Genomic DNA, 24,450 nt, shown 5'->3' with positions numbered 1-24,450 from the left:
TTGTGTGACTAGCATGCATGAGAGAAAGAACAGATTTCAGAAAACAAACAAAAAGAAAACTGTATGAATTATGTGCAGACAAATAAAAACACTGTTGGGCGGCAAAGCTTCCTTACATACAGTATCAAAGCAGAAGAGATGTTCTGTAAATCATTCTGGTACATGAGGTGCTGATGATCATGAAATGATTATGCAACGATTACTGACTTCAGATTAGACCAGACTGAAATGTGCCTCACTTTGTGACAGTCATACAATATTTGGTAGCACTTTATTTTACAGTCCTGTACATACTATGTATTTATTATATATCACCTGCAGCTTTATGATATGATTAAGTTTACATGGCTGTACTGATGATTCCTGTTCACATGGATCAGCGGAAATGACTAAAAACGTTGTATTATGCATGCCAAACAAGTCATTTTGTAAAGACAAACTATGCGCCTGCGCACATATGGATTCAAACGCGCTTGCCTATAGACTAAACACGTAATACTTACATGGATGCCGTCACCATTCTCACAGATTCACGTTTTTTGAAGTCTACATGAAGATGATAATGGTATCATTTCAAAACTATTTCAAAACCTATTTCAAAGTTTGTACAATTGAGCGGCCAGAACCCTTTAAAAGTTGAAAATGGTGTTGTGTAAGTGGCCCCAAAGTAAATAACTAATGATTTTTCAAAAATCTAAAACTAACTTTAGCTGGACAATAACTTTTCTTCTAGAGCTGCTGTACAGCCAAAACTAGGGATGCACCGAAATGAAAATTCTTGGCGGAAACCGAAAAAGAGGAAACCAAGGCCGAAAACCGAAATAAATTATGCCAATTATTAGTACAATTGCATTTATAGATATGACTGTGTACTAACTTTACTAAAATCAAGGCATTGCAATTGCATAAATTAATATTAAAGTTTCAAAGAATAAATCAATTACAAATTATGCCAATATTTATTTAGCACATTGCAACAATGCACAGTATAAAATAAAATTCTAACTAAAATGTTTGACCCAACTTGACCCCACTCATTTGTACATTAAATAATAATGTACAGGCCTACAGAAAGGTTTTAAAATGAAATGTTCTCTCATAAAAACAAATTGCATTTAGGTCTAGTTCATTTTAAATTTTTCTCTGTAGGACTACTACAAGAAAGTGCATTCAGAACAAGTGCAACTGCTTGAAGATGCAACTATTTTCTCTGTAGGCCTTCAACATAATAGTGTATCAAAACAAAGACTGCCATAGCCCATATGTTAACTGTAGAATAGGGGTGTAGCAGTACACAAAACTGACGGTTCGGTACGGGTTCGGTACAGCAGTTTTACAAAATGACTTTTTATTTATTTTTATTGGTTTACTGAAAAAAAAAAAAGTATCTGTCCTTAAATGAATTAAATTATAACTAAAAGTTCATTGAAGATATTGCTGTAAACTATATAGGGAGCCCTTACTTGCACATTAATATTAAAGGTTAACAACAGAGCCCAAACTATTAGCCTAAATTCAGTTGCTATTGATTTTTAGGTCTAATAATCAACACTCAAATAACACAGCAAACATGTAAACATCACATTAGGCAGTTTTAGCAATAACTTCTAAATCTAATTATAAAATAGTTTTTTATCCAATTTGTTGTTGAAATATAATCATTTATACACAGTGTCTGTCATTTTCATGACAGGTTTATTTAAACATACATGAAATAATCAAGATATCATTAACAGGTTAAGTAGAATATAATGAATATAACGGCTAATATAGGTCATATATTTAGTGAAAGAGTTGATTTACTCTAGTGAATAAAATTCTATGGACACTGAATGACTACCTGAGGTAAATGTGATGCTAAAGTTACATGACATTGTTTAGTTTACAAGCAGTTATATTGAGGTCTTTTCGCCGTTGAAACACTGATTGAGCGATTACACCACATATATACATGACAGTAGGCCTAAGTTGTAATGTATCCTCAACACACCTTAGATGTTCATTCATGTTTATTCTTAAGGAAGAGATGATCGATCGCGCTCACAGATGATCGCGTTCACGCGCGCGCGCCGCCGCTTGAACTGTGATGTGATCAGTGATGCCACATTAAAGAGCATCAAAACGGCATTTATCGTTTGAATTTCGTGATACATGTTGATCGATGTTGGTGTGGGAACTCGGATTGAAGTGTGTTCCGCGCTTAAAACATGCCCACTGTTAAATTGCATTCGGAAACCGTTGGGTTTCACAGTGAAGTCTGGTCCTCTTCTCATCGAGAACAACAGCTCTCGCTGTCAGTGCTTGTGCATGGAGCAGACGTGGGTGTTTCTCAGATATACTGAAATACGTCCACACCGCAGATATGTTGCTTCAGACAAGCACGTGCAGGTCGCGGTTTCTGTTTGCGTCATCACAACATTTCGGCCATGTTGTTTCGGTGATAAAAGTCTTTCGGCCGAAAACCGAAAATGCACTTTTGGGCCATTTTCGGCTGAAAATTTCCGGTGGCCGAATATTCGGTGCATCCCTAGCCAAAACAATCTCTCTTCCATTAATTTCACTGTAAAGCTGCTTTGAAGAAAATCAGTTTTTTTAAAAACCGCTATATAAATGAAGGTGACTTGACTTGACTATTTTAGTAATTGCAATAACTGGGTAATAACTAGGTACTAACCACTGATCTATATAAATGACTGGATTGCTCATCGCGTTCTAAACTGCCATCAGGCGGTGAAGCCACCGGAAGTGCTCGAGCGCCCATCTTACTATTCCCTACCAGCAGAGGGAATCATTGACGTACAGTCAAAACATTGAGCTAATATCACACGATTTGCAGCATCTTAGTCTTACAGGATTAGCATTACGATATATGTTTGTAAATTACTAGTTACTTCAGATGTTATCTGTGATGTTTATGGTCTTTTCGGAGAGGATGAGTCATATATTGAAATCGTTAATGTGGGTGTGTCTACTGCACACTGCCGACACAGGTAACGTAACTGAACTAACACAAACATATTTCTTTATGCATGTAATAATAGAGGAAATATTAAACATTAACGTATATCTGTGTTTAGCTGCAGAAATTGAGCTTATACAATATTAATACAAGCCTCTATAGCACTAAATTGTATTACAATTCAAAGTTTGCCATGCATGCGTGTGTATTTTATTTCCTGATTGAGCAACGTCTATTTCAGACTCTTAAAGACAGCACAAATTTGTGCCTTTTACAGTTTCCATTTGAGTATAAGTATTCCATATAAGTATAAGTATTCCATATAAGTGTTATGTATGTTGTTGAATCAAATATTTATTTAATTATTGTTTACATAATTAACTGCTTCAAAATGCATGCTGTTAATGAAATCATTGTTGAAACATTTGCAGTTAGCCTACTTTATGAATAAAAACAATACTACAGCACAACAGAAATACATTATGCATAAACGCAACAGTACAATGCGATTTCAGGTTACAAGGCATAAATCTTTTTTCCGATTTCAAAATGCGCGCTTTGACAGTTGTAATACATACCCTGAGGTGTCTCGTCCGCCTGCCGAGCCGATGTTCACTACTGTAATGAATATGAGCGTAACTTTTTCATCAGCTGGGGAAATTTCTGACTATAAACGAATAATCATTTACATGCTTAGGACATTTGCGTTGTAAGAATGTACAGGGAGATTTTAGATATAAAAACGGCGTCTCCTCGGGCAATGTTTTCTCAGTAATATCATATAATGTCCTATTCATTCAATAGAACGCTTGAGCTGATTAGGGAATACCAACATGGCGGTTCGGCAGCTTCACTTTTTATGACGTCCTTAGCAATCCAGTCATTTATATAGATCAGTGGTTAAAACCCTGAACCTACCCCTAACCTAACCTAACCTTAACCCATTTAGTTACCTTATATTACCCAGTACTTTCTTAGGTAAGTAATATAAAGTGCAACCCAATATTTTTCAAATCATGTACTATTTTTATAAAGCATGTTGTTCTTCTTAAAGAAAGGGAGAGCAAATGCAATCCTTAAACAGATGCAATAATAGGAAAATGAAAGCAAGAGCTATACAGTATTTCAAAATCTAGTGACCTTCCACTCACTCACACACAAAATAACTATTTCTCTCAAATATTGTTCACAAATCTGTCTAAATCTGTGTTAGTGAGCACTTCTCCTTTGCCGAGATAATCCATCCACATCACAGGTGTGTCTTATCAAGATGCTATTTCAATTTTGGGGGGGGTCTCCGAAAACCAATCAGTATTTGGTGTGACCACAATTTGCCTCACACAGTGCAACACATCTCCTTCGCATAGAGTTGATCAGGTTGCTTATTGTGACCTGTGGAATGTTGGTCCACTCCTCTTCAATGGTTGTGCAAAGTTGCTGGATATTAGCGGGAACTGTAACACGCTGTCGTATACGCCGATCCAGAGCATCCCAAACGTGCTCAATGGGTGACATGTATGCTGGCCATGCAAGAACTGGGATGTTTTCAGCTTCCAGGAATTGTGTACAGATCCTTGGATGATTGTGGATTAATGGCACAACAATGGGCCTCAGGATCTAATCACGGTATCTCTGTGCATTCAAAATGCCATCAATAAAATGCACCTGTGTTTGTTGTCCATAACATACTGCCCACTGCCCATGCCATAACCCCACCGCCACCATGGGCCACTCGATCTACAACGTTGACATCAGCAAACCGCTCACCCACACGACGCCATACACGCTGTCTGCCATCTGCCCTGTACAGTGAAAACCGGGATTCATCCGTGAAGAGAACACCTCACCAAAGTGCCAGATGCCATCGAATGTGAGCATTTGCCCACTCCAGTCAGTTACGATGACGAACTGCAGTCAGGTCGAGACCCCGATGAGGACGACAAGCATGCAGATGAGCTTCCCTGAGACGGTTTCTGACAGTTTGTGCAGAAATTCTTTGGTTATGCGAACCAATTGTTGCAGCAGCTGTCCGGGTGGCTGGTCTCAGGCGATTTTAGAGGTGAAGATGTTGGATGTAGAGGTCCTGGGCTGGTGTGGTTACACGTGGTCTGCGTTTGTGAGGCCGGTTGGATGTACTGCCAAATTCTCTGAAACACTTCTGGAGACAGCTTATGGTAGAGAAATGAACATTCAATTTACGGGCAACAGCTCTGGTGGACATTACTGCTGTCAGCATGCCAATTGCACGCTCCCTCAAAACTTGCGACATCTGTGGCATTGTGCTGTGTGATAAAACTGCACATTTTAGAGTGGCCTTTTATTGTGGCCAGCCTAAGGCACACCTGTGCAATAATCATGCTGTCTAATCAGCAACTTGATATGCCACACCTGTGAGGTGGATGGATTATCTCGGCAAAGGAGAAGTGCTCACTAACACAGATTTAGACAGATTTGTGAACAATATTTGAGAGAAATAGGCCTTTTGTGTACACAGATCTTTGAGTTCAGCTCATGAAAAATGGTTCAAAAACAAAAGTGTTGCGTTTATAATCTTGTTCAGTGTATATAGTTTTATGTATTTTTTGTGAGTATATATTTATATATATATGATGGAGTATATGAAGACGGTGAGAGCAGAAGTACAGTAAGTACAGTCACACACATTTACCTTGGAGTTCTTTCCTCCAGAGCGGGTGGTGTGAAGCAACTGGCTGTTAGTGCGCTGGACGGCTTGTTCCGGGGTGGAAGGGGATTTATCGGAGGAATGATCGGAGTTCTTTTCCACCATGTTCTCTCCCTCTGGACTCTGGGGTGTTGGGGAGCGCGAGCGTTTACGCAGGACGGGTGAGCAGGCCGGCGTGCTGCGGTTTGAGTTACTGGCAGTGCTACAGAAACAAGAAAAATATCCAATAAACAACCATAAAACAGATTATACACTTCAATAGGAACTCAAATGGTTGTTTGAGGCTTGACTGGACAGTTATGTGGTGTTCAAGTGGCAGTACCAAATTCAAAATGTACCAATGCAAAAGGTTTTCTGTATAGGTCAGGGGAATAAATATAGTCATTGGCTCAGAATAATATCAACAACAGAAGTCAATGGAAAAGTCCCCACCAAAATAACCAAACCACTTGTGTGCACACGCAACCTCCCAGCAGGCAATTCATGGGCCTTTCACCTCTGCCCTGTCAGCTTCCAGGAATTTATTCAATCTGACATCTCACAACTCTGACCAAAACCACAGAAGCGGGGGTCACGTCGCTAAAGCGCTGCAGTTCTGGTGGGAATTTCCACATCACTGATAAAATCACACTCAAAAAAACAAGATCAGTCAAAACACAGGAACTGAACATCTGATGATGTTTTTGAACCACGAAACTGAAACTCTGTAAAAACACAAAAAGAATAAAAAACGTTCTCCAAAAAAAAAAAAAAAAGAGAGCAAAGCAAATGGAGATGTTTCACATTTGTTTCTCCTGAAACATTAATATTCTCTCAGGAGATTCTCAACACAGGCTTAAATGTGTCAATCAATTTGCAATCAAAAGTGAAATAATTATCAATTCTATGAGTTATGGTGTGCATGTTAATTTTGTAGCTCTGTTCTCTAACAGTGTCAACAAGTCTCGTTTTAATTCCCCATATATCTTTTAGGAGCAACATCTCAGACAATCAGTATGGATTCCATAAAAAACAATCTACTTCTATTTACTTGTAGTATTTTTATAGACCTGTCAAAAGCTTTTGATACAGTTAATCATTACGAAAAGTTGTATAAATATGTGTTTCATAATATTGCATACAAATGGTTGAAAAATGTAATTTCTAATAGAAGAATAGAATTGTTTGTTTTAAGGGTTGCTATTCTAGCAAAGCAAGATTACTCTGTGGGGTTCCCCAGGGGTCCATTCTTGGACCCTTACTATTTCCTATTTATATAAATGATTTGTCAAATATTCTTACTCCAATAATGTTTGGTGATGACACAACCTTAGTTCTCACTCACTCAAATTTGAATTTATTGATTAAGAATGCAGATGATGGTGCTAATTGGTGTTATATATATATATATATATATATATATATATATATATATATATATATATATATATATATATATATATATATATATATATATATATATATATATATATATATATATATATATACCAGTATAAGGAGGGTTAGGCATCTTGTTATTACAGAGTGTCTTGCTCTTTACTATAATGTAATTTATCAGCATCTTTCATGTTGTAATACAGTTTGGGCAAGCATTTATTCCAACTGTTCAAAAAAAATCCTTCAGAAATGTTTTGTTAGGATTGCAACCCGATTAAACGCATACACTTAATCTGCTTCTTTATTTAAGAAACTTCATGTTCTCACTATTTATGACACCCCTCCAAATCATTGAATTCAGGTGTTCAAATCACTTCCACGACCACAGGTGTATAAAATCAAGCATCTATGTATGCAGACGCTTCTACAAACATTTGTGAAGGAATGGGTCGCTCTCAGGAGCTCAGTGAATACAAGCATGGTACCGTGATAGGTTGCCACCAGTGCAATAAGTCCATTTGTGAAATTTCATCACTACTAAATATTCAACGGTTTACTGTTAGTGTAATTATAACAAGTGTTAATATAGTGTTATTATATAAGTGGAAGCCACTGAGAAAAACAGCAACTCAGCCATGAAGTGGTAGGCCACTTAAAACCACAGAGCGGGGTCAGCGCATGTTAAGGCGCACAGTGTGCAGAAGTTGCCAACTTTCTACAGTGTCAATAGCTACAGACCTCCAAACTTCGTGTGGCCTTCAGATAAGCTCAAGAACAGTGCGTAGAGAGCTTCATGGAATGGGTTTCCATGGCTGAGCAGCTGCATCCAAGCCTTACATCAAGTGCAATCCAAAACAAAGCCGCCACTGGACTCTAAAGCTGTGCAGACGTCTTCTCTGGAGTGACAAATCACACTTATCTGTCTGGCAATCTGACGAACGAGTTTGTTTTTGGTGGTTGCCAGGAGAACGGTACTTGGCTTACTGGTGTAAAGTTTGGTGGAGGGGGGATTAAGGTATGGGGTTGTTTTTCAGGGGTTGGTGAAAGGAACTCTTAATGCTTCAGCAGAACAAAACATTTTGGACAAATTTCCTGCTCCCAACTTTTTGGGAACAGTTTGCAGTCTGCACAGTATGTGGATTGTATTATCTTTTTCATGGGCGACATTTGACTCTCGAGTTGGGGGGGGCAAGAATTTTTTTTTTTTGTAGGCCTACCTGCATCAGCAAAGTATTCGCATAAATGAAGCAAACTAGTTTAATTTAGCTTGTTACTTGTTTATGTACCTTATTTTTTCATTTAAATAATTAATAATTTTGTAATTATTTTATTAAATAATTTATCCTACTTAATTTTGCTCTCACTGGAAATTATGCGCTCAAAATGTAAATCATTGTTTGTCCATAATTTTGCGCGGCAAAAGTGCCACAATTCGGGGGCGGGATGCTTGAATGGCGGGTTCATTGTTATTCTTAAAGCTACACTGTGTGATATTTTCCCCCATCTAGCGGTTAAAAGGTACATGACCATCCAGTGAATATTAGTTTCTGTTCCTCTCAATTCCGATTTCGTTTTAACTCCTACGGTGGCCGATTTAGTCCAAGATTAATATGGCTTCCAGTTCGACCTCGTCCACATTCCACACGGTGCCATCGAGTGTTAAAATGCGAAAGGCGAAGCTTGAATTCACGGGTATGTCCCTCTTTGGCTGATGTACTTTCAAGATGGAGGGGCAACATGGCGACCCGCATTCAAACCCATTACCGTATGTATTTTCAATGGCATATTATAAACTTACGAGAATACTTTATTACTTGAAAGAAGTAAATATACATTAATGAGCACATATATTTTTGAAAGAACTAAGTGTTTTTAGCTAGGAATAAACTCAAAAAGTTACACAGTGTAGCTTTAATGAAAAACACAACAATAAAACTATACAATGACAAACTTTGACAAACACTTTTACATTTTGCGTTGAAACCAAATCTTCCGCGACTAGTGTGACTCTTTGAACAGTGAGTTTTTCTTGCTTATGCTCTGAACGAGCCATTCATGCGGATTTAGATCTCGCTCAGGACATGCGCTGTCTGTGGAGGCCTGATTAACTGCTCCAATTTGTAGCGGAGCTGAAGCTCACATCGGGAAACTCCATGACTACAATACATATGGGGGATATCTGCCCCCCCTCCCCCTAATGTCACCCATGAACTTGTTTTTATTTTATATATTTTATATGGTAAATGGACTGCATTTATATAGCACTTTTAACAGACCTATGGCCATCCAAAGCACTTTACATTTGCCTCACATTCACCCATTCATACACTCATTCACACACCGACGGCGGTGTCAGCCATGCAAGGCGCCATCCTGCTCGTCGGGAGCAGCTGGGGTTAGGTGGAACCAGGGATTGAACCACCAACCTTCCAGTTTGTAGACAACCTACATGAACCACTGAGCCACTGCTGCCCATATATTTATTCTGTGCAAATAAAAAACTGAAAACTTCAATAATTCTCCAAAGCTAAGAAAGTGTAACATCTGATCATTAAAATCTCAGAAGAAGAACAGTCTGAGAAGAACCGTCAGAACACTCACTAGCTGACCTCAAACACACAGAATCTCTCAATCAGACTTCACTTGCTTACAAAGGTCAAGATGATGTAGATAATACAGAAAATGAAAAGCCTTCTTCAATCAGATGGAGAGGCACTTCTCCCACCATCTATCTTTGTCTCAATCAATCTCTCTATGCAGCAACCCCCCTTCTTCCTGCTACCAGCCCTTCATCTGTCCCTCAGAAAGAGCACCAGGTTCTATCTTAATTATTAATGTTCTGTACCTGAGCTAAGAGCTGCCTGTCTGGAAAAACAAACACAGTGTGACAAAAGAGAGAGAGAGAGAGAGAGAGAGAGAGAGAGAGAGAGAGAGAGAGAGAGAGAGAGAGAGAGAGAGAGAGAGAGAGCAGATAAAATACAGCAACTCATAAAACACCTCACAATCTCTCTGGTTTCAAAATTTTAGCCTAATGTACTTATGATTTTGTCCATGCAGCAACACTCAAACACTCAAGCAGTCGTTCCCTCCTAGAACACAAGTCCACGTGTTCTAGAAGGTTCTGACGGCAAATAAATCACTGCAGAAAAAACCTTCACAGAAGCAGTGGCATCAAATTACAGGTGCATAGATCTAAATCTGTCACGCTGTCAGTAATCTGTTAGATCAGCTGTTTTCCAGTACATCAAGGTAATGGCGAGCAGCGCAATATAGAAAATAAATAGTCTAAATACTAAAATAAATCATTTTAATATTAGGCATCACAACATTATAATGAAAAGGCGGAAAAGGCAATCTAAATGTAAAAATATAGTAAATATAAAAATAGATTACACTGTAAAACCTAATGATCAAAATACTTGAGTAGGACAAACTTAAATTAAAAAAATTAGTTCAGTTAAATTAACTGTTGAGTATTTATAGCTTTCTTTATCTTTTGAGTTCACAGCACTGACATATTTCAAGTAAACTGAACAGTTTCATTGTTTTAAGTTGTATGAACTCGTTTACTTTAATTTAGACTAACTTAAGGTTAACTGAAACTGGGCTGGGATTTTTTATTTCCCAGCATGCTTTGCCCATGGCACTTGAAAGAGAGAGAGTAAATGCTAAAATTAAGTGTTATATAACGTTTTTGTGCCAGGTTAATGGTAAGGGAGATTTGGTAGTGATTATTGTTTTGTTATGCTAATTTAGAAGAGTTTCTGTTAATGTGGGATTTTGGAAAGTTACCACTTTTGGACAAGTGGTGCATGCTGCTTGGTTTGAGAGCAGGTAAGTTACATGTTTTAAGTTGCTGTACTCAAGTGCTATACCATGCTATCATTAACATGTTAGCAAATTAGCAAGTTGACATTTTCTGAATTTAAGTACCTAATAAATAACCTGTTTATTAGGTTTTAAGTTAAATGTATAAATTTGAGTACTAAAATATTTCAAGTTGAGGACAATAAAAATGTATGAGTACAAAATAAAAATCTTACTTAAACTTGGGAGTTTCTTAACTTCCTTAAAAAGCCTTGCTTCCATCGCACAAACTTTCCCCAGGAACTAGGGACTTTGGGGTGGTACTCAGTGCGTTTCGACCGCAGGAGCCAGGGTCTACATTAAGTTCCGGGTAAATATATTTCCCCCTCAAAATGGCCCTGCTCGAGAGGCAGTACTTTTTCAAAGTTTAGGAACTTTCGGAGATGGGACTTGGGTGCTGAAAATGCTGATTGGTTGACTCCATGTAGCATTTTGATTGGCTGACTCCACTCAGCATGTTATTTCAACCACCATTTTTAAAAGTCTGTTGTGGTGTGTGCAGTAAGAGTTGTTTGCTATTCGAATCAACAATGAAGTTAAATAAAAATACGACCGATAACGAGGTTCAGCCTTTATTAAGCTTATATGCGGAGGACGAAATCCAGCGGGAACTGGAAAGCCGCACACAGTCCTACGTCACTGGACTAATCTTCACGATACTCTAGGCCGTGATGTAAACGCAGACAGCAACAGGTCTGGGGGAAAGAAATTGTTGGGGCAAATTGTTCCGGGCAATTTCAGTGGAAACGGGGCTAAAGTTAGCTAACTCAGTACTTCAAGTTAGGAGCAATTACACTCAGAAAAAAAAGGTACAGTGGTGGTACAATTTTGTTCCTTGGGAAACAAAACGTATAACTGTACCTTTAAAGGTACACAATTTACCTATCGGTAAGCCCCTCCCCTCGAATGCAGATGAGCCAATTGCAGTTGAGTATCAGTTGCGCTGGGACCGAAACTCAGACATCTTTAGGTGTCAGCGCCATAGAGAAACATTGGAAAATCCGAAATTCTCATCGGTTTGATGTTGTTTATGCTAAAAAAAAATGCTAAAATGTCGTGCCTGAGGTACTGCAACACTGATTCCATTTTCTGTTTGTCATACTCTCGTTAAGTTACGATTAACGTCCCTGCTAACATACAAACCGAAATAACTAACTATATATATTAATAGTTAGTAATAACTAACTGTATAACTGTTTTCACGTCATGTAACACTGTAGGTCAAAAACACAAAGGTCAACATTTCAGTGCCTCTCCATATTAAACTAGTTATATGTAAATTAATACAATTTTAGATATGTTTAAGGTCTACATTATCTGTCCTACTAAGGAGGACTCCTATTTTGATGGGTATTATAGTTTACGGGTAGTGAAAGGAAGAGCTTGCACGCAGTTTATCGGAGGTGTTTCGCAGATACAAAGTTTACCAGTTATTAACTGCACCCTCGAAAAGGCATACGGTCTGTGTATATGTTTGTTTAATGTTAGTTGTATGAGTGTTTTTGTGTAATTTGCTGTGAATGTTAATGGTAATGCAACAGAGAGAGAGAGTTTGTGAATGAGACGTTAATGCGCACTTCTTATGCTTTGTTTGTTCAGCTCTTACGATGATTTTTTGGAGTGAAAAAGGACATGATAAACTTGATAAACCATCAGTAAAGTTTGGCCATCATTCGGACGGGATATACGTTACATTCTGTGTCCAAAAACATCTTGGGATAAGGTTTTCACACTGACAGTTGTTATTGTAAGATATAGCAACTCCGTTTGTTCGTCCGAGTTAGTAACAGTAACTAAGGGGGCGGGGCTTACCGATAGGTCAATTGGTCCTTAGGGTACAATTATACCAAAGTTTTCCTCTACTTAGAGGTACAAAAATGTACCCTTAAGGGTACCACCCCAGTGACGGCCACTTGTACCTTAAATGGTACAATTTTGTATCCTTTTTTTGAGAGTGTACATGCATGAGTACTCCAAACTCAAAACTTGATAGTTCTGCTTACTTAAAATTGTGAACATCATAACTAAAAAAATTATATAACTAACTACCTCAATTTTTTTGAGTTAGCCCAACTTATTCATGTTTACAGTATTAAAAAAAAAAAATCAACTGGTACAGATACATTTAAACTACAAATAGCCAATAAGGTACCAATATATTGTGCATCACCACACACTTCCATGCTATACTCACTAATTGTGCATGTATGCAAAGTAGGCTATGTGCATAAAAAAAAAAGCAGTGAGCTAGTTTTCCATTCCAAACTAACACTATAAAAAAGCATAGTCTATCATGAGACAGCAACTGACATTAGCATGCAGCTTCAAGCACACGTGTGCCAAACAGTTTCTCAATCTCCGCACGCCAATACAGTGATAAAAGGTATTTATCAAACACTCTAGAGAAGAAAAAAAAAGCTTGTATTGTGAGTGGATGTATGTCTCTACTCGCCTCTCACCTGCCATATTGGCATTTACAAGCGGCCAAATGACACATGTGTATGTGTGAATACAGTTTTTCACACTTCTGCTTAAATGCTGAGACAAAAAAAACCAACACGAATAGCATAAACATTTTGTCATACCACCAGAAGGAAGATACATCTCTCTCACGCTAGCTTGAGTTACAGAGAGCAAAAGGGGGAGATAAACATCTTTCTCACACTCGTTGAAAAGGTGAAAACACTCCTGTGATACAAAAAACAATATGCAGTATGCAGCAAATGCAATGCATTACTCTTCTAAAACAATCTGCTTGAAATTGGATGAAATATCAATGCTACTATTATATATTACAAGGTGGTAAAAACATTAATAAGAACTACAATATTGGAAAGTGTAGCTAATGGATCATGCAAATGACTTCCCTTCATGATTTTAATGCAAAAATCACACATTGACAAACCTGGTGGCCATGAGAGGCAACACGAAAGCTTTCAGCTCTGCTTCATTCATTCAGTGCATCTGCAGCGTGAGGATGGAGTGATGTGAGGAGAGAAGAGGTGGAGCTTATCGTCTCAGCATCCCTGTTCTTTCATGCAATCCTTTCATCCCAATTCCTCGCTCTTCTACATGCTAGGTTCCTCTGCTGTTCTGTTAGTCCTTCTCTATCTTTCCGTCAGGGGCAAGAGGACGTCGAGCTGGTGTGAGAAACGACTGCTGTGCACCGCAGTGTGGCGGCTGGGGTTGATTTAATATTCATGGCTTTCTTGAATGAAGCCACTCACGTCAGCAGCCTGAACGAACGTCAACAAGCCAATCTCTGGCTCTCTACCCCTCCCCCAATCACATCACTCCCCTCTCTCACTCACTCATGCTTGCTCTCTTCACTCCTGTGATGCCATCAAATCCTGCCCACAATCAAATCAAATCAAGTCACCTTTATTAACATAGCGCTACAGAATGTCTCACAACAGCTTTACAGTGATAAGCAGGAAAATAATGACTCAGAACAATCACACAGATATTTTACAAATACTCTCTGGATAGCTTGTACTGAGGGGGAGAACGTGGCACGGGGTTAGTTGTAACACACATGGTTTAAAAATGTCCACACATGCCAGGATGACGAAACTTAGTGTTAGTAGTTGCCATATCAACAGTATATAGGGAAAAAAATTGCCACAACTGTCACAAAATGTATTTGTGTGAATGATACCTCAATGTCTTGCTGAAGGGGAATGCTGTTTTTTTTTTTTTTTTTTTTAAGCAATCAGACTTAATCATTTATACCTGGTGGATGATAAAAGAGGCAAAAAACTGTATAGATTTACATTTAAGGAGAGTTTTATGAGTTTATGTGATGGCCAGTGTTGGGAAGGTTACTTTGCAAATGTAATAGGTTACAGATTACAGGTTACCCTATTTAAAATGCAATAAGTAGTGCAACTATTTCAATTACTTTATTCAAGTAATCCTTCATCACTTGAATTAATTAATATTATAATATTTACATTTTAAAGCACAGCCACCACAAAATCAGACTTCTTTTCACTTTGAGGTTAAATGTTAAAGGTTAAATGTAGATTTTTAAATTTCCAGCACTGGAACACATTTTTATCACTCGCCATGGTGGCAACTAGGGATGCCACAATTCTCAATATAATATTGAATATTCAGTACGCGCCTGTGAATTGCGTTTTTTTTTTCGGTTTTGCATTTAATTAAGTATTATTCTACAAATTCTATCATTTGCCTCCATCCCAATATACTGAGCAACGCGACATACATTCACATCACACGTTAGTGGTAGAGTTATACTCACGGAACACTATAGTTATTCACAATCACGAAATTTCATTATTTGCATGCGTTTTAAAGCCTTGTCGGCGTGTGCGCGGTTTTAACATGCGCTTTTCCGAGCATGCGCACTAAACGCTTGTCAAACACGTGATTACTGGACTAAGTCGTCTTACTTCACTAATACTGTCAAATACACACAAGGTTAACATAAACACAGTCGGTTATGTCTAAAGTGAAAGTAAAATCGGCGCGTGTCTGTATTAGATGCACGCAGGACTTGCATTGACAGCAGGGCAGTCTGAACTGTCCTTAAAGGGACAGTTCACCTCTAAAATGATATCATTATTTACTCACTCTAATATTGTTCCAAATCTGTATTCATTTCTCATTTTTGAGTGAACTATCCATTTAATGTTAATACAACAACAAAAGACAAAGAGAAAATCACTCACTGCTCTTGACTGAAAAACATTAATACAGTAGCTTTAATAAGAATCAATGTACATTTTATAGTGAAGTCTATGTAGTGTTTTAATTTTACATTTATTCATTCAATTTCATACTTAAATGCTGCTGTTCAGCTCTGAGGTGCCAGTGTAAATCTTTATATATATATATTTATATTATACAATACACTAGGAATGTGTACAAGGTTTTTTTTTAAGTAAAGTTTTAAGTTTAAGTAAGGTTTTTCAATTATTTTAAGTAAAATAAAGAAAGAGTATTGCAATTAAAAAATAGTCTTTTTTTCTCCTTAACCTCTTGCTGTTCCTGTCGCTTAAGAATAGAATAGCAAAAAACTGATGTGACAAGCCATCAGAACCGAACCGAAAACCGTGGTTAAAAACCGAGGTATGTATTGAACCGTGGACTAACTGTATTGTTGCATCCCTAGTGGCAACTCTCAGACAGGTTGTAACCTAAAGCTTCCAGGCCTTTGTAGTCGTTAACATTTTAAGTAACTGCAATTTAACTACACATTTTTTTCTCAGTAACTGTAGCTGATTACAGTTACAATTATTTTGTAATTCAATTACGTAACTCCGTTACATGTAACTAGTTACTCCTCAACAATGGTGATGGCAAAGCTGAATTTTCAGCATCATTACTCCAGTCTTCAGTGTCACATGATCATTCAGACATCATTCTAATCATTCATCTGACTTTTTTTCTTGCAATTGCAAGATTATGTCTCACAATTTCTTTTCTGAGAATTGTGAGATATAAATTTGCAATTTTGAGGAAAAAAAAGAAAAAAAGGGGAAAAAAGACTTAATTCGACAGAATTGCGACTTTAATAAAAAATTAAGGTAATTGCGACTTTATCTCACAATTCTGACTTTATAACACAATTGTGAGTTTAAATCATTAAAAACAATAAAAAAAGGTCAGAATTGTGGAATAAATTGTGAGATTGTGAGATCCAAAAAAGGGGGAAAAGACTAATGTTTTTCTCAGAATTGCATCTTTAATAAATAAATAAATAAAGGGAGAAAAAAAGTCTGATTTGTGAGATAAAAAGTCACAATTACCTTTTTAATTTTTACATTTAGCGGCGGAAACAAGCTTCCATAAAACACAATGCATTAAGAGCAGTTATGCAGTTATGCAAAACATAACTTTTGAACAGGATGTGTACATTTTTCTTATTTTGTTTAAAGATCTTTTTTGTCTAATGACATGTTTCCCAGAAGACAAAATGAGTACAATTGACCCTGCTAATCCAGTTCAAAAAGTTTACACACCCCAGATCTTAACGCATCATGTTGCCTTCTTGAGCGTCAGTATTATTATTATTATTTTGCTTCTAGAAATACTGTACACTCTAAAAAAAAAAGGTTCTATATTGCACCAAAAATGGTTCTTGGCTCGTAATCATAGGGGAACCTTTTTTTGTGCTATATAGCACCAATTTGGGTGCTTCAGTGGTTCTTCAGCTGTGCTATTTAGCACCTTAGTCAAAGAACCGGTGAAGAACCTCTGAAGAATCGCAACCCGAACCTCTAGAAAACCTTCCCAACCTTGATCAAAAATCAACAAACTAAAACACTTACAAAACAATTACAAACCACTCAGTCATCTTCCAGTTGTCGAATAATAGATTTAAAATGTTCCATACCAAGTTTTGATTGGAGAGAGTTATAGTCAGACGGAGCCGTTGGGTTACATTTTTTCAATTCAATTTATAACCCAACAGTTGGGTTTGTCCATATTTGACCCAAAGTTGAGTTAAAACAACCCAGCATATTTTAGAGTGTAAACAGCATCCAGTATGTAAATAATTAATACATTCCATCACCATAATCGAGTACAGATAGAAAGGTAGCAGAAACTAGTTTCTTTATTACATTAAATTAAAAACAAAACTTGCTTCTGAAATAAAACCCAAGCTTTATTTTTCTTTTTTTCTTTAGTAGAGTAATGTGAGAGATAATGTGATATGAGATAATGAAGATAATGTGTCATCAATAATGCAATGATGCCAAGGTACACTTTATTGCCAAAAGTATGGGACACCCCTCCAAATCATTGTATTCAGGTGTTCCAATCACTTCCATGGCCACAGGTGTATAAAATCAAGCACCTAGGCATGTACACTGCTTCTACGAACATTTGTGAAAGAATGGGTCGCTCTCTGGAGCTCAATGAATTCAAGCGTGGTACCGTGATAGGTTGCCACCTGTGCAACAAGTCCATTCGTGAAATTTCCTCACAACTAAATATTCCACGGTCAACAGTTAGTGGTATTATAACAACATGGAAGCAATTGGGATCAACAGCAACAGCAACAGGCCACGTAAAATCACAGATCGGGGTCAGCACATGCTGGGGCGCACAGTGCGCAGAGACTTGTGCCTCAGTTGGTAAAGAAATTTGCCAGACACATCGAGTATTTCACTTTCAGTGATTAGGAGAGATTAGAAAAGAAACATGGCAGAGCATGCTAGCCTTCCTTGGTATATCGAAAAGATGTAAATTACGTGATATTAGTTTGAACTGCTACCGCTGATGTTCCAACTACGTATGGAGAGTGGAGAGATAATGAACATTTTATCTCAAACAAATTTATCAAACTACCATTCGAACAACAGCTACGAATTAAAAATGAAGGAAGACCCCAAGCTAAAATATAGGCTCTTTTAACATGGACATTTAAAGGACATAAGGTGAGTGAAATTATATTCATATTGTCTTCTTGTATGTGTAGTTTTCTGTAGAATTTGTGTCTAAAAGTGACAAAAAAAAGCCAATTTAAAATACTCATTGGGAGGGAATCCGACCACTAAAATTGTGTGTGCCACCATTTTAAAACCAGCCACCACTGGGTATGATACAAATGTATCAGATTAGATCTGATCTGATCTAATCATGATCTGATAATAAATATTGGATCAGCAGTCAATTAGATGTCAGATGAGATCGAAATGAATTCAGATCAGAAACACATTACAGTCAAATTGTCAACACCACATTTGATCACCGTCCAATCATATGAGTGAGATCAGATGAAGGTCTGATTGGATTGGATCAGTCGCAAAGTTAGATAAGATCACAATTAATTTAGATTCGACTCAAATTAGATTAAAATCAGATCAGAGTTGGGTCAGAGAATCGATATGGGTCACATCAGAGTGGAGTCATAAATTTAAGAATAAGCAGAAAATTCTCACAACATCACAGAAACAGGAAAACAACATAATTATAATAAGTTTAAATCAAATCATGAATCTGTGAATCAAATCAAAATAGTTCAAATCAAAATAGTTACTGAGAAAGAGATAGAGAGAGAGAGCACACGTCTGCTTAAAATAGGCATGTAATCTGCTCAGGACGGTGTAATACATGGCAATGTCTGGAACAAACAGCCTATCGTTACTGTTGCATTTATCTCTGGAATGCCTTCAAAATAAAAAACTAAAAGCTTTACACCACTATCATTTAAAAGTAGGCAAAATTTGAATAGAATACCCAGCAGACCTACTACAGCACAAATGACAAAACGACACAGCTTGAAATGTTGTATTCCTCAATTCAATGCACTTGACCTCTACTTCACATGAGACAAATTAACCATAAGAAATCAACCAAAGTATTTATTTAAAAGATATTTACTCTGAGCTCCTCCCGAGTGACCGAGCTTCTCACCCTATCTCTAAGGGAGCACCCAGCCACCCTGCGGAGAAAGCTCATTTCGGCCGCCTGTATCCGGGATCTTGTCCTTTCAGTCATGACCCACAGCTCATGATCATAGGTGAGAGTAGGAACGTAGATCGACCAGTAAATCGAGCGATTCGCCTTACAGCTCAGCTCCTTCTTCACCACGACAGACCGGTACACCAACTGCATTACAGCAGAAGCCCGATCCATCTGTCAATCTCCCGTTCCATCCTTCTCTCACTTGTGAACAAGACCCCAAGATACTTGAACTCCTCTACTTGAGGCAGGAACTCTCCACCAACCTGAAGTGGGCAAGCCACCCTTTTCCACCTGAGAACCATGGCCTCAGACTTGGAGGTGCTGATTCTCATCCCAGCCGCTTCACACTCGGCTGTTCACTCTCAGAAAATGACTTTAACATGCTAACAAAAATCTATGGGGTAAGGATACCTTCACATACACACTCTGGGGACATCAGAGACTTATTTTACATCTTGTAAAAAGGGCCGTTATTGAACCTCTTTAAACATGCTAGTATTCTTCGTCTGTGACAGACTGCACTAGAGAGGGAGCTGGTGATGTGATCTGCCTCTTTATACTGTATCCTACTAATCAGACATTATAAATCTGGATTATCAAAACAGGATTATTTAAGGAAATCATATAAAAGTAAACAAAATGGCAAGAAAAGCAGTAAATCTGGGAGTTTTAATGAGGGACTCATAATTAAAGACCAACGTGTCTCTTGGTGTCCACTGCAGTAAACACACACATTGACAGACACAGTGAGTGATCCGATGCAAGGGCGCGCTCTGCAGTGCTCATTTAACAGTCCCACCGGAGGACACAGCAGCACACAGATGCTGAGACTGTCCACACAGTTACCGCAGAGCCGCTACCTACAAAAATACTTTGAAAAAGTAATTCATGTTTTTGTAATGGGTACAATGGCAATAATATAATATGTTATTTCCATTAAATAAAATATCAGTAAAATACCTTTGTATATGAATAGAATTGATTCAATACCATGGTATATATTAGAATTAGAATATTGTCAAATATGGACAAACCAAGCCATTGGGTTACATTTTCACATTACATTTTAAACCCAACGGTTGGGTTTGACCATATATGAACTGAATTTGGGTTAAAACAACCCAGCATCTTTTAGAGTGTATCATATTATTAATAGAGCTGTCTAGCGATTCAATTTTTTAAATATAATTAATTACACAATGTGGTTAAATTAATCGCACATCAAATTTGCCAGACAAATTACTCCCAAAAGATAATTTAAAGTCACTATTGTGTAAAAAAATATTTTGGGTGAACTATACCTTTAATGTTTGTTTTTATTAATATAGAAATTATACTCTAAATAATAAACTGCAGTAGGTGGCGGTAAATGTCTAATTGAGTCACTCATTCATTCATTCATTCCGTTCATTCAGGAGTGAAGTAAATGGTTCTCTTTATGAAAATGGTAAATGTAAATGGTTCTGTTGCGCAACTTGCACTCAAAACTGTGGCGTGATTCATGTGAATGTGAAAGCAACACAGACTCGAGCGTGCAAGAAATGTAACCTGCGCATGCGTTTTATCAGATGACAATGTATTTAGTTCAATAAAACACATGAAATGGATGATAGTGTTGATGATTTACCTTAGATTAGGGATGAAATTTGGAATTACTTTGCTTATAAAACTGCTGAAGAACCCTCAAACCTTGCCAAGCATCTGTCACTTGTCATTCCTGTCTTGTAAAAGACATTAAGAGATCGACAGGTGAGTGCATAATTCAAACAATCTAATTCAGACATTTATTTTCTTTTAACACTGATCAACACACATACATAAGATTGTATCGGTTAAATATAATGAAATCTCCAGCGTTCGTTTCAACCAATGACGTTTAGATTTCATAATATTTGCACGCATATTGCACTATTTACATTCGCGAAAGACATATCAAACTGTGTTTATGTAACTACTCACTAAAGATGGACATTTTTGACGTAATTTTGTGTTGTTGTTGGTATGAGCGCAAAGAAAACTCTCAAAGAGCTCCCATACCATGTATTACGAAATGCTATAAAATCGCTTGCATGTTCAAATTGGCAAGGTTTAATAAGACGTGGGCAAGTGATTTCCGTCAGCTCTCCCGAAACGACAGCGAAAGTGTTGAATCTGAGGGCGCAGATTGCTTTTATAGTGCAGGTGCAAAGTCGTCTGAAGCCAGAATTTGCTAATTTTGAGAGCTAGAGAAGGGAGTTGATGAAATTACTTCTCACAAGTGGTACCGCACATTTGCGGTAATTTCCCGCTTCATAAACCCCAAATTAAATTTAAATTATGCACAATACCCGTGACTAAAATTCAGACCCTGTATGGTATCGGTTTAATATCGGTACTTCGGTATTAGATTGTGGTACCCTACCGAAGCCACAACTGTGGTATTGAGCCATTCCTACCTTGGATACGAGCGAGAGTGAACATGCAGTGTATTTGTGCATAGCACAGGTGGGAACCATCGTGCCACAACAAACATGCCCAGTGTAAAAACGCCCTCAACAGGGGCATTTTTGCCTCATAGCTTTAATTTTATGTACATTCTAACTGCATTCTATAGGCTTCATCACACATTGAGTTGTTGCCCTGCATCATATTCTTCATCAATAAACTGAATGATGTTAGATGATCTAAATAAGTCAGAGGCGGGGCAAGTGCGTTAACTGCATTAATAATTTTAACGCATCATTTTTTACCGTAACTAATTAATCCAATTAACATGTTAAATCGACAGCCCTGATTATTAGTATTGGTCTAATTTCCATCCACAACCAATGATATTTGGGATGGGAATATTTCTTTGTCTGACCAATGGCAAACAAGGGAAGTGTCTCGGAAACCTCAGAATAGGACAAGACTAGGCCAAGATCCAGATCAACAACCTGATGGTTCAAGAACCAAGCTGTCCATTTTAATGAACTAAATAATAACAAAATAATGCTTTAATGAAAATGAAAATAGAAAGACAGGTATATGACCAGGGCTGCAACAACTAATCGATAAAATCGAGAATAATCAATAACGAAAATCCTCGTCAACGATTGTCAGGATCTATTAGTCGGGTCTGCCCTCTGTGCACGGAAAACTTCCACCAGTCGCGCCAAATTACAGCACTGAATAACGCATGGACAAAATGCATCTAAAAATTGTGGAGCGAAAACAGAGAGAGCTGCTCCGGGAAAGGTGCGTGATCCATGCTGCCCAAAACATGAGTATTCTTTATTTTAAGCTTCAAGCTAATGCATCAGTGTTTAACATACCCTGTCATGCGCTTTGACAGTCTGCATTAAGTGCAAATACATTAATTTCGCTGAAATATTTGCTGTTGGGCGCTAAATTTAGGTTTAAGAGTCAACATGTAATTCAAGTATTTTATGAGAGTTGTAACTGTAAAAACAATGTAAAAAGTGTTTGCATGCCCCAGGTATGTTAAAATATATATATTTATGTTGATTTTATGTCATTAAAAATGACATTTGCACCATTTTTTTAATGAAAGTTAATGTACCTGAAAATGTTAAATGGTGTAATTACCAAAGAATGAGAAATATTATATTTTATCCACCTAGATGGCATGTAAGTGTACTCATAGAAATAAATACTTTTGTATTAGAGTTATCCCTAAATGTACATTTTAGTGCGTTTTTGCAATATTTGGTGGGACATATGCTAAAACCACCTGTTTTCTAAATAATATTTGACAAATTATGTAAAAATTGTTATTGAACATGGTCTTCTTGCAAAATATTAACAAATAGAATAGTGGTTACACCACCTTGACACTAAAGGAATTTGACTTGACTCACATGATTCCCCAAATTTATTATAATATTCTGAACAATGGTGTTCCATTTACTTTTATTTACTATTAAATAGTTATAATGTCGGATTATGCCAAACTAGCTGATATGGTATTTTTCTAAACAAAATAATTTATTTGGTACAAAGTTTTTACGGTTACACCACACTGACATGTTTGCAATCATCCCCCAAATATTGTCTCAAAATTATTTAAAACCAGAAATTTTAGACTTGGTCCTCAAAAAAGAGAATGTATGCAAGCAATTTGCAAAATGTAACCCTTTTAAAAAACCATACGGACAAAAACAAAATTAGCGTCACGTCATTGACCCTTCTACAGGATAAAGAAAGGATAGTAACAAGTTATTGTGTCCATAGTGAATGTGTGTGCATGTGTGTGTGTGTGTGTGTGTGTGTGTGTGTGTGTGTGTGTGTGTGTGTGTGTGTGTGTGTATCCTGTAGAATATTCCTCTTATCTGGTAACACTGTTTTTTTGTGTGTTTTTGTTTTTCTTTAATATACTTTTAATTTAGGGATTTAAACTGTCCGTAACTTTTTTGCACATAATGTATAGCTCAAATATACCCTTACGAAAATTAGCCATGGATTTATTATAGTAAAACCATGTTTTTGGTGTATTGATTACCATTTGTATAACCACACAAATACCATATAGTTAAACTATGGATTTGAAGCAAAACCATGGTTAATTTGTGGTTACTATGAATAACTACAATAACCCCGTTTTATTTATTTATTATTATTATTATTAATATTTTGGTTTTATATGTTGTAAATCCATGGTTAATTTTTGTGTTTTCATAGCACTCATCTGACACGTTTGTTTGAAGGACAGCATTGGGCAGGATGTGGAATAGTGTTTTCCCCCTAATAAAATCGGATTAATCAATTAATCAAAAAATGATTGGCCAACTAATCGATTATCAATATGATTGTTAGTTGCAGCCCTATATATCACAGATGACAGACAGACAGATAAGACATATCAACACCCAGGTTTTCAAGCACCAGTTGTATCAACGTCTGATGCAACAGATATGCATGGTAATATAATTGCCAAAATCTTCATTTGGCATGTTTATCAGATTGAAACACACAGTACTGCATTACAAAAGACCAAAAAACCTGTGCCTATCCAAAAATAAATAATACAAAAATACTAAAAGTCTTCAATCAAGCAACTTGTATATAATAGAAACACAACATATGGGCTAATTTGAATTTTTTCCTCATTTCTAAAAATTCTCCCCACCAGTAAACGCTTTCATCG

General features: G+C 37.1%; 1 protein-coding gene across 4 annotated transcripts in view; it reads right to left on the bottom strand.

Moving 5' to 3' along the window:
* The window catches only part of gramd1ba (GRAM domain containing 1Ba), a 108,156-nt gene that overhangs the window by 38,128 nt on the left and 45,578 nt on the right, over positions 1 to 24,450 (bottom strand). For 3 of the 4 annotated variants that reach the window (XM_079805281.1, XM_079805283.1, XM_079805282.1), the window contains one exon: positions 5,628 to 5,844. In XM_079805281.1, the coding sequence (XP_079661407.1) occupies positions 5,628 to 5,844 (217 nt within the window). Of the gene's footprint in view, positions 9 to 5,627; positions 5,845 to 24,450 lie in introns of all 4 variants that reach the window. The other variant, XM_079805280.1, reaches the window with a different exon arrangement.

Source organism: Gobio gobio, assembly GCF_949357685.1.
Source record: "Gobio gobio genome assembly, chromosome: 22".
Taxonomy (NCBI): domain Eukaryota; kingdom Metazoa; phylum Chordata; class Actinopteri; order Cypriniformes; family Gobionidae; genus Gobio; species Gobio gobio.
The sequence above is the reverse complement of the archived record's forward strand: the minus strand, read 5'-3'. Positions and strand labels throughout refer to the sequence as shown.